Source organism: Nycticebus coucang, chromosome 5, assembly GCF_027406575.1.
Source record: "Nycticebus coucang isolate mNycCou1 chromosome 5, mNycCou1.pri, whole genome shotgun sequence".
Lineage (NCBI taxonomy): Eukaryota > Metazoa > Chordata > Mammalia > Primates > Lorisidae > Nycticebus > Nycticebus coucang.
Window position 1 is genome coordinate 63,745,954 of NC_069784.1, and position 11,385 is coordinate 63,757,338.

General features: G+C 45.0%; 1 protein-coding gene across 1 annotated transcript; it reads left to right on the top strand.

Moving 5' to 3' along the window:
• The first annotated feature begins 1,369 nt into the window (after positions 1-1,369).
• Positions 1,370-6,128, top strand: PNRC1 (proline rich nuclear receptor coactivator 1). Its single transcript, XM_053590895.1, has 2 exons — positions 1,370-2,353; positions 5,026-6,128. Exons 1-2 carry the CDS (start codon positions 1,814-1,816, stop codon positions 5,467-5,469), a joined length of 984 nt encoding a protein of 327 aa, XP_053446870.1. The 5' UTR covers positions 1,370-1,813; the 3' UTR covers positions 5,470-6,128.
• Positions 6,129-11,385: the final 5,257 nt, after the last annotated feature.

Consider the following 11,385-nt stretch of genomic DNA (forward strand, 5'->3'; position numbering starts at 1 on the left):
CAATTACTTCCACACCAGAAGTTCCACAACAATCTCTGCCTGCTCTTCCCTAGGGATTGGCCATTCTCCTGATTTCTAAATCCACCTTCAATTGGCAGGGCTGAGGGTTTGAATTAAAAGGCTTTCTGTGGGCCCAGCTCCCCAGCCTGAGTAAGAGACAGGTCTCTACTAAAAATAATAGTATTACCTGGGCATTATGGTGGCTGCCTGTAGACCCAAATACTGGGGAGGCTGAGGCAGGAGGATGGCTTAAGCCCAGAGTTTGAGGCTGCTGTGAGTTATGATGAGGCCAGGGGACTCTACCCATGGCCATACAATTGAGACTGTCCCTCTCCCCAAAAAAGTTTACATAAAGTTATTGGGAGGCATTTTTCTGGATATTCAGTATGCTCAACTTTGCTATCAGTCATAAAATATATGCTTCATTTTAGGCACTTACATCATTACAAAACTAAAAAATATCAGTTAGAGGTTGTAAGGATGCAGAGACCTGTAAGACCATTGTGGTTACGAAAAATATCCAATATATTGAGGCAGGTAGCATGATGATTTTTAAAACTTTGGTCTTGCCAGACTTAGACTGAATTTCAAGTTCTTATGTTAATTTACTGTATAAGTTGTTTAGCCTTCCTAATTCTCAGTCTCCTCTCCTGTAAAATGGAGCTAAAATACCGTATCTACATATAAGGGTTGCTGTGAGATTCAAGCGAAATAATTTAAAGAGAGCTCCTGAACATAATCGCTTGATAAATAATAGTCACAACAACTTTACGTGAGTGAGCATAAAGCAGGGAGATTAGGACAGATTTTCATCAAAACACACCTAACAAAACACATCATGAGTTACAGAGCTGTTTCACTTTCTCCCTTTTATACAAGCCAGTTTGTTTACATCTCAAGTATCAAGTATGGTGTCGCGATCCCAAACTCTCACAGGCCTTCAAGTACCAAGGCGGTAAATATTCGTATTTACGGAGAACTTTTTGTATAGTAAAGGGCCATTCAGACACTCCTTTAATTCCAACTCTCCTCACCAGACCTGATAAGCAGCGTTCCAAAACCGAGTAAAAGAAACGTGAACCACATTTCACTAAACCCAATTTAAACGTAGCCTTTCTTCACTGCTGCTAAGCAAGAAATTCTTATGGTTTACGTTAAAACTCTTAAGAAAAAATGATAATGCTATTACGCTGGTTTTGAACGATACGAACACTTCCCCAAGGTCAGCAGCTGAGGAGGCACCCAAGGCCTCAACGCCGGCGGACTCCTCCTCCTTCCTCCTCCCCTCCCTGCCTTCCGCCCACCCCTACCCCTCCCTTCTCCCTTCCTCCAACACCGAATTCTGCTAGGATCTCTCCGTGTGACCCTCGCTGCACAAGGCGCGGGGCCGCGGACACAAGCCGGGAAAGGGGTGGAGGTGGTGGCGCTGAAACCCAACTTCATTGTTCGCTGGACCGACTCTTCCCGAAACAGCCCGTTGGCAGCGCCTGCGCAGTGCGCGCTCTTTGTGTTGGGCTGCTGCAAGCTGGCTGTTTGCGCGGCCCTACGAAGCCGCGGAGGCGGAGTCTAGGGGCGGGGCCTGCAGGTCGCCCTCTGGTTGGGCGCATACGGGGAGGTGGGCGGACCCAGGGCGGGGCTACTGATAACAACACTCGGAGCTCGGGCTGTGGCTATTTGTTGCTGCGCCGCCACCGCCCGAGTCCTGATCTGCAATCTTCTACGGCTCCTGTAGCAGCATCCGCCGCCGCCACCCTGCGATCGCTGGCTTTGCTTCCTTCTTCTCTTTCTGCTGAGCCACTTGCTTCCCAGCACTATGACCGTCGTCTCTGTCCCGCAGCGGGAGCCGCTCGTCCTGGCTGGCCGCCTTGCGCCGGTTGGCTTTTCCGCCCGCGGTTACTTCGGGGGCCTCCCGATGGTGACCACGGTTCCGCCGCCTATACCCCGGATCCCGGATCCCCGGGCACTACCCCCGACCCTCTTCCTCCCGCACTTCCTAGGGGGCGACGGGCCCTGTGTGACCCCACAGCCTCGCGCTCCAGCAGCTCTGCCCAACTGCAGCCTCGCCGCGGCGGGAGGCGCCCCTCGGGCCGCGCCGAAGAAGCGGCGGAAGAAGAAGGTGCGGACCAGTACAGCGGGGCAGCTGCCCAGCCGCTTCCACCAGTATCAGCAGCACCGGCCGAATCTGGAGAGTAGCCGGAGCCCGGCGACGGGCCACACCGGAACGCAGGCGGTCCCGGGCCAGGCTGCTGCCTCGGCCCCCGATCCTGCAACCGCAACCGAGACTGAGGCTGCGAGCACCGTGCCTGCGCCTCTGCGGGCCGCGGCGCCCGGCCAACCCCCGCTCCGCAAAGAGGTAAAGGCCGCGAGGGGACAGCAGAGCACTGGGGAGTTCTGGCCCTTGCACCACCTCGGCTGCGCTTTCGGGGTCGGGGGTGGAGGCGGGGTGGGGGGTGCGGCTGTTTACTCGGCAGGGAAGTTTCCGTGACGCCCGTTCGGCTCTTGCTGAGAGGTTGGAAGGGGGAAGGGGAGGCATGCGCTGGCGTTTCTGATTGGCTCCCAGGGACCAGCCAATGAGAAGAGCTGCTGCGCCCCAGCAACAGCCCGGATTTAGAAAGCTGGCGGCCTTCCAGGGGGTTTCAGTGTTGGGGCGCGCGGCGGGGTGGGGGAGAGGGCCGGGACCGCGGGAGCGTTGACGTCAGCGCGCGCTACGTGCTGAGCGCTTCGGCGCTCATGAAGGAGGCGGGCCGGTGAGGGGGACGGAGAACTGAGTGGGGGAGCTGTTTTCGATTTACCTTCCCGCGGCAGCGCCAGGCCAGTTGGTGAAGTGCTTAAACGGCGTCCGAAGCTCTGATGCGGGCATTGGAGTGGGCTACGGGAGCTCGATTGCGTTAAGTTGGATTTTTGTCGGAATGTGAGGTGCCCGGTGTGGGCCGCCGGGTCTAGTGGGGCCGCCCGCGGCGGCCTGACCCACTTAAGAGCAGAGCGGGCGGGAGCCGCGGATCGCGCGCCTAGGCGTGGCGGTGCTGCGTGCTGGAACTGCGTGCCGGGCTTTATCAATGGAGGTGGTTTGTTACTTGGCCCAGACTAAGTTTTTGCCGGAAGTTATCAGTTGAATTGACTTAGCTGCCCAGTTGCAGGTCTCTTGGACTAGGATAAAATGGATTAAAACTCTAAAACTAGCGCGGCGCCGGTAGCTCAGTGGGTGGGGCGCCGGCCACATACACCCGGGCTGGCGAGTTTGAACCCGGCCCGGGCCTGCAAAACAACAATGGAAACAGCAAAGAAAAACAGCCGTGCGTTGTGACGGGTGCCTGTAGTCCCAGCAAGAGAATCGCCTAAGCCCAAGAGCTGGAGGTTACTGTGAGCTGTGACGCTACGACACTCTACCGAGGGCGGCATAGTGCAACTCTGTCTCAAAAAAAAGTAATAGCATTATTTTTTCTTAAGAGTTTCTTTCTTTGAGACAGTCTCACTTTATTGCCCTCGGTAGAGTGCTGTAGCATCACAGCTCACAGCAACGTCCAACTCCTGGGCTTAGGCGATTCTCTGGCCTCAGCCTCCCAGTAGCTGGGACCACAGGCGCCCGCCACAACGCACGGCTGTTTCTTGTTGCAGTTGTTGTAGTTGTTTGGCAGGCCCAGGCCGGGTTCGAACTCGCCAGCCAGCCCCAGTGTACGTGGCTGGCAGGACAACCACTGAGCAGCGGGCGCCAACCCTAAATTTTTTTTTTTTTTTTTAATTTTAAATTATCTACATTTGTTTTAAACAAGGTGACATAGTGTTCAGGGCCCTTGGCCCTGAGCAACAGCTAACCTTCTAGATAATTGTTTGGTGGTTCATAAATTGATATTAGGAGAAACAAGCTTGGGAAAATGGGCAGGAGCCAAAGAAGTCGTTTAGGCAATGATACTGTGAAAATCACAACCAAGTTCAAGCTAAATAACTGGTCTCTTAAGAGTGCTGTTTTTGGTACCAAGGCCATCTATGCTTCTGAACACAGTTATCATATCACTAAATACTTAACACCAAGACCATATACCAATCCTATTGCTAAACAATTCACAAGATGCTGTAAAGCTCTTTCAAATAAAATCTGTCCCTTCCACTTTTCACCACTGTCTCCAGAGTTTAAGCTTCCACTGATGGCTGTCTTCAGCATCAAAGCGAGTTCCCACTTACTAACACACGGTAAGGCAGGCATTCCTCCAAAATGGAAAGTTCAGAGTTTGATCATTCAAAAAAGGGGAAAATGTTGACTTTGACTAATCTTGTCAATAAAGTTTTATTGACTTAACTGCAGTGAGTTTTTCCTAATGAAACTAAGATTAGCCACTGCCTTTGGTTGAAAGGATATTGGTGTGAATTCGAGATTTGCCATTTATCTAGCTGTGCCCTTGGGGGAAAATTGGTAAATTTGCCTGCCCTGTTTCCTTAAGTTATCTTCTCAGGTTGTTTTAAGTAATAACATAAAATTGAGCTTTTGTTCCCTGGCCGTGAGAATTTCTCTTCTAGAACGGGTATTCAAACCAAGCAGTGCTGTTGGAATGAGTTACCTTTTCTATTTTTGTTTCCTGTTTACCTAACAAAAATCTGATGGATTACCTTATACTTTTCTACCCATTTGGGACTTCGGTAAGGTTCACTTCTGTTAGCAAAGTGAACTTTCCTCACAAGCTTTGGAATTACTTTGGGGTTTTTTAGTTTGGCATTTAGGCCTGGCTCATAAGATGCCAGTAACAGTGGTGAATGTGAGGGTTTTTTTGGCCGGGTTTTTTTTGAACCTGCTGTCTCTCATATATGGGGCCGGTGCCTTACTCCTTTGACTCATATTGGCAAACAAGAGGTGTGTGTTCTTGGATATCCAGTGATTCCAGTGGTAAGTGCAGCAAACGTAGTATTTAAGAGATTGAGCTGAAGTCTCAATCATGAAACATTTAAATAATATATGAAATACGTGATGGTGAGGTTCATAACTGATTGTTATCCAGAAACTATTATTTACTTTTGTGTTCCTTGTCTTTGTAGGTTTTAAAAACAAAGATGGGAAAATCGGAGAAAATTGTCCTTCCCCACGGCCAGCTTGTTCATGGTATACACTTGTATGAACAACCAAAGATAAACAGACAGAAAAGCAAATACAACTTGCCACTAACCAAGATCACCTCTGCAAAAAGAAGTGAAAATAACTTTTGGCAGGATTCTGTTTCACCTGATAGAATTCAGAAGCAGGAAAAAAAGCCTTTTAAAAATACTGAGAACATTAAAAATATGCATTTGAAGAAATCAGCATTTCTAACTGAAGTAAGTCAAAAGGAAAATTATGCTGGGGCTAAGTTTAGTGATCCACCTTCTCCTAGTGTTCTTCCAAAGCCACCTAGTCACTGGATGGGAAGCACTGTTGAAAATTCCAACCAAAACAAGGAGCTGATGGCAGTACACTTAAAAACGCTCCTAAAAGTTCAAACTTAGAGAGGAGGTTTCACTATGTATGTAAAACAGGTTTTCCCAAATCCCTGGACTCAAAAGAAAGTTGGTGACAGAGATGGAATTTTGCCTTGTTGCAACATACAAGTGCAAAAAAAGATACTGAGTTTTAAAAATTAAATACAAACAGCTTGTATTATATTTTATATTTTGTAAATACTGTATACCATGTATTATGTGTATATTGTTCATACTTTGAGAGGTACATTATAGTTTTGTTATGAAAGTATGTATTTTGCCCTGCCCACATGGCAGGAGTTTTGTATATATACAATGGAGAAATTTTAAGTGTGTGCTAAAGCACATGGAAGACTGATATATTTGCACAAAGTATGGAATTTTTTTTTTTCAAGAAACAGCTGTCAAATCTCAAGGGTTAAGATTTAAATGTGAACAGTTTACTGATGCACTACTGAAGTTTATATCTGTGGCACAATCATTGTAAACATGGGGTTTATTTCTCTAAATTGATTTCTGCCTTCTAAACTGTAATTACTGGAAAATTCCCTGTTCCCATTTTACCAAACTTAATTTCTGGTTTTTGGTATATATCCATTCAAATTTAAATGCTTTAATTTTAATGCCAACAAAATTGGTTGTAATCAAATTTTAAAATAATAATAATTTGGCCCTCCCCTTTTAAACTAGTCTTGGCTCTTTGTGTGTAACTGCTCTTCATGTTTGAATGTGTGACTTGGAGATGGCTGTGATTTTGTGTGATTAGATTTTAATGTTCATTTTAGTGGAGGAATGTTTTTGACTTTGCTGTAATTGTCCTGGGATAAAAGGAAATAGTTTGTAACTTAAAATACTTTTATATATGGGGCGGTGCCTGTGGCTCAGTGAGTAGGGAGCCAGCCCCATATGCTGAAGGTGGCGGGTTTGAACCTGGCCCTGGCCAAACTGCAACAAAAAAATAGCACGGCATTGTGGCTGGCTGGCGCCTGTAGTTCCAGCTACTTACGTTGCTGAGGCAAGAGAATTGCCTAAGCCCAAGGGCTAGAGGTTGCTGTGAGCTGTGATGCTATGGCCCTCTACCGAGAGTGATAAAATGAGACTATCTCTAAAAAAAATTTTTTTTACATGTGAACAGTGTACTCAACTGTACATTTACACACCATACCGTGTATTTTCAGTGAAAGAAAATGTTTGGTTTACTACATTTACATTGATCTTGAATTATATTTGAACCAAAATGAGCATAGTTGATACTGAAATAGATGGGAGGGAGGTTTTGGATTCTAAAGCTTCCTTAAATATGATGACTGTTTATGTATTTTCATTTAAAAAAATACTTTATTCTTAATAGTATATTTCCAACTGAGGAATTATGAAATATGCTTTCCCAATATGGGTTTTACTTATAGAAAGCAAAGGTTTAGCTCAAATAACAAAAACAAAAAGTGTTTTTGAGTAATTGTAACATTTAGGCATGAAAAGGAAAAAGATGTGAAGAGGGTATATGATTCTCTAAGGTGGACTAGATAAAGGTATCTCAAGAAAAAAAGTGTTAGGTCTTGGTATCATTTGGTTCTAGATACATGAAAGTGATGTTATGGACATATCCTTTGGCACTGCTTTCATATGTGTACATATAGAGAAATTAGCTATATTTCAATATTAGATATAGCTGTTTGCAAATCCATTTAGAGAAACTTGTTTAACAGGGAACTGTCAAGCTTGTGAAAGCACTAGTAGTGTTAAGAGGTGACGCTGGTGCCAGGCTCGGTGGATACATGCCTATAGTTCCAGCTACTTGGGAGTAGATACTCTAACCAGCCTGGGCAACCTAAAAACCGAAGAGAATGGTTGGAAATTTTACACTTGATGTTAGCCTAAAGGCCAAAAAGCAATGAGAATGGTTAAAAAATTTAAAGAAATGACTTAATAGAAGGTTATTTGCTTTCTAGAGATAGCTCTCAAATTTCCTGGGCTGAAGTCATCCTCTCACTTCAACTTCCCACAGTGCTGTGATTATATAGCTGGGAGCCACTAGGCCCGGCCTGGGAAGGAAATTATAAAGTATTAAAACAGGTTTTCATAGGCCAAGCACGCTGGCTTGTACCTGTAATTTTAGCACTCTGGGAGGCCAAGACAGGTGGATTGCTTGAGCTCAGGAGTTGGAGACCAGCCTGGGCAAGAGTCAGACCCCATCTAAAAATTTCAGGGCATTGTGGTAGGTACCTGTAGTCCCAGTGGTTGGGAAGCTGGCGCAAGAGGATGTTCATGTCCAAGAGTTTGAGGTTGCTGTGAGCTGTGGCACCTGTAGTCCCAGTGGTTGGGAAGCTGGCGCAAGAGGATGTTCATGCCCAAGAGTTTGAGGTTGCTGTGAGCTGTGAATCTACAGTACTCTATCAAGGGGGACAAAGTGAAACTCTGTCTCAAAAAAATAAATAAAATAGGTCTTAGTTTAAGAGTCAACAAAATTGGTTGAATTATACTGCAGATCATAACATATTCAGTGAAAAGGTATTTATGAATTTAAAACTTGCATAGGTTCTAGTAAAATACTATTTAGTGGCCCATTATTGTTAAGCTACCTTTATTTTTCACCTGTTAGAATCTCTTGAAATACTTTTCTTTCAGTGTTCTTGTAATTAAGTTTGGTTTTGTGGTGTATAAAGCAAACAATATTTGTAATCACCAGTTTCAGGCCTAAATTTAATGACCTGTTACATGGGTATAAGTGTATGTGAGTGGAAATAATTGTCACATGCAGTGGTTCTTCACTAAAGAACAAATAACCAGTATGTGGTTAGTTTTTATACTTAAGTTTTCAGATAAATCTGTATAATTGGATATTGAATTTATTCAAAACTATTAATTTAGCAGGACTTTTATTTGCATTAATTTTGGTAACAATTATTTTGTGTCCTTGTAGGCAGATAAAGGAAAAAGGCAATAAAACATCAAATTACGGGCAGCGCCTGTGGCTCAGTGAGTAGGGTGCCGGCCCCATATGCTGAGGGTGGCAGGTTCAAACCCAGCCCCGGCCAAATTGCAACAAAAAAATAGCAGGGCGTTGTGGCGGGCGCCTGTAGTCCCAGCTGCTCGGGAGGCTGAGGCAAGAGAATCGCGTAAGCCCAAGAGTTAGAGGTTGCTGTGAGCTATGTGACGCCATGGCACTCTCTACCCGAGGGCAGTACAGTGAGACTCTGTCTCTACAAAAAGAAAAAAAAAAAAAAAAAACATAAAATTACACTAAAAAGAGATTGATAGAAGCCATTCTTTTCAAACTTTAGGGTGATTCTTAGGTACAAATTTTGGGATGGTTTATATAAAGACTGGAAGTTAAAAGATTGAAATGTATTAGGCAAGCAATCTATATTCTCTTAGCAGGATCAGCATGCTCGTTTTTTGTGCATAGTACCATGTAACACCTTTATCCTTTCTGTATTTTTTTTTTTTTTTGAGACAGAGTCTCACTATGTCATCCTTGGTAGAGTTGTGGCGTCACAGATCACAGCAACCTCAAACTCTTGGGCTTACGCGATTCTCTTGCCTCAGCCTTCCACAGGTGCCCGCCACAACACCCGGCTATTTTTTTTGTTGCAGTTGTCATTGTTTAGCTGGCACAGCTGGGTTCAAACTGCCACCTGGGTGTATGTGGCTGGCGCTGGAACCACTGTACTACAGGAGCCGAGCCCCTATTTCAGTATAAAGCAACATGGGAGAAATGATTTGAATTCTTTGCCTAGCAGATGAATTCAGACTATGTTTTTAAAAACTACCGTATTTTTTGCGTTTACCTGGTCTCTATGTTGAAAACAGGCCCATCCCACTGTTTCTGCTTCTTGATACTAGTCCTCAAAATGGATGTGAGGAGAAGGGCACAGCTAGCACCCACCCAGGGACAGGACAGATTTAGGACTGTAAGGGCTGTAGCTGTGGTGACTAGGCCAAACTCCTTGAATACTCAGTCCCCCAACCCTAGTATGTTCTCAAGTAAAGGCATTTAGATGTCTGAGGCAGGGCCTGGGTTGTTCTAGGTCAAAGCAACCCACTCCTGCCTTATTGATTCTTCCAGAAGTAGTGCTGGGGAGAAGCATGATTAAGTGGTTTGAGTTTACAAAAAAAAGAGGGGCTTTTGAGATTAAGAAGGCCAAGACGGAGTGAGGGCAAATTTTGAGTGGCGACATTAAGCAAGTAAGTCTAGGAAGGAGGGGGATGGGTTTGAAGATACAAAGGAACTAGGTTTGATATTGGCCTTGTGTATGAGTCACTACCACCTTTCCTGCTTCCATGGATGCAGATACCTTCCTCAGGTACTAATAGATTGGAAAAAGTTCACTAAATTTTTAGTCACCAATTTTTACCTCTAATAAGTTGTAAATATTAGCTTAGATGAGCTCAGATCACTGAAATCAATCATCTGTGATTCTGTATTCCTGACTTCAATAAATTTTTGTGTATGATTATAAAAATTCTAGGGCTGGGGGCAGTGGCTCACACCTATAATTCGAGCACTGTGGGAGGCCAAGGTGGGCAGATTGCCAGAGCTCACAAGTTTGAGACCAGCCTGAGCTAGAGCGAGACCCCCATCTCTACTAAAAATAGAAAAACTAGCTGCACGCTGTGTTTGGGCACATGTAGTTTCAGCTACTCAGGAGGCTGAGGCAGGAAGATCACTTGAGCTCAGGAGTTTGAGATTGCTATGAGCTACCATGACACAGCACTAAGGGTGACAAGGTGAGACTGTCTCAAAAAAGAAAAAAAAGGGTTGGCGCCTGTGGCTCAAGCGGCTAAGGCGCCAGCCACAGACACCTCTGAGCTGGCGGGTTGGATCCAGCCTGGCCCGCCAAACAACAATGACGGCTGCAACCAAAAATAGCTGGGCCTTGTGGCAGGCTCCTGTAGTCCCAGCTACTTGGCAGACGCAAGAGAATCGCTTAAGCCCAAGAGTTTGAGGTTGCTGTGAGCTGTGATGGCACAGCGCTCAACCAGGGTGTCATAGACTCTGTCTCATAAAAAAAAAATAAATAAATAACAAGCTATGTTTCCCTCCCCCACAACAAATGGCCCCATGATAAAACCAAAGGTAAAGTCACTGTCTCTCCCAGGAGGTAGAGACTGATGAGTAGGCATTTTCTCTTTGGGACTCAGGCACTCAGAAGTTAAAAGACCTGGTGTGTGCCTGTTGTCCTAGCTACTCAGAGGCTGAGGCACGGGGATCACTTGGAAAGGGAGAGCTTGAAACAGGGTGACCACTTACAGATGATTCAGTATTTCAGTAGCTCAAAAAAGAAAAGGGCCTGAAGGACATTATTGGAGGGAACACAGAGGCATGGGCTTATGTGGGGGGAATGTTTTGGTAGAACTGAAAATTGAGCATCTGAATGGAGAGAGAAAAAAAAGACTTTTTTTTTTTTTGAATCAAGATGGGAAAAAAAGAAACCCTTTTTTTTTTTTTTTTTCAAAAATATTTGTGCAGGTGGCAGACTTTTAAACTAAACTGAGTCAATGATGCAGATAAACTACCCTCGGGCCCCAGTCCTGGAGTAGGCACAAGATCGCACGTGAAGGCCAGTGGCCCTCTCTAATGCTCTGGAGAAAAAAAAGACTTTTAAATTGAGCAACTAGGATAGAAGTAGTGATTAAGGAATAATAGTGCAAGGGTATCAGAATTATAAAGGCAGATAATTTCAACATGTTGAACTTTGAGGTGGCCGTAGGACATTCATGTGGAAAGGCACAGCAAGTAGGTGGAAGGCAGGCGAGAAGCAGAGGTACAGCTGTGGAAGACAGTGCACAGAGGAATAATTGCAATGTGAAAATGGAACTAAAATAGTTCGTCTTCCTATGTCCTTCCCTCCATAAGGCTTAATGTGTAATCCTATTTCCTATGGTCAATCAGCTTCATCTGATAGTAAATTAGCTGTTGAATTATAATGTATTTCTCCA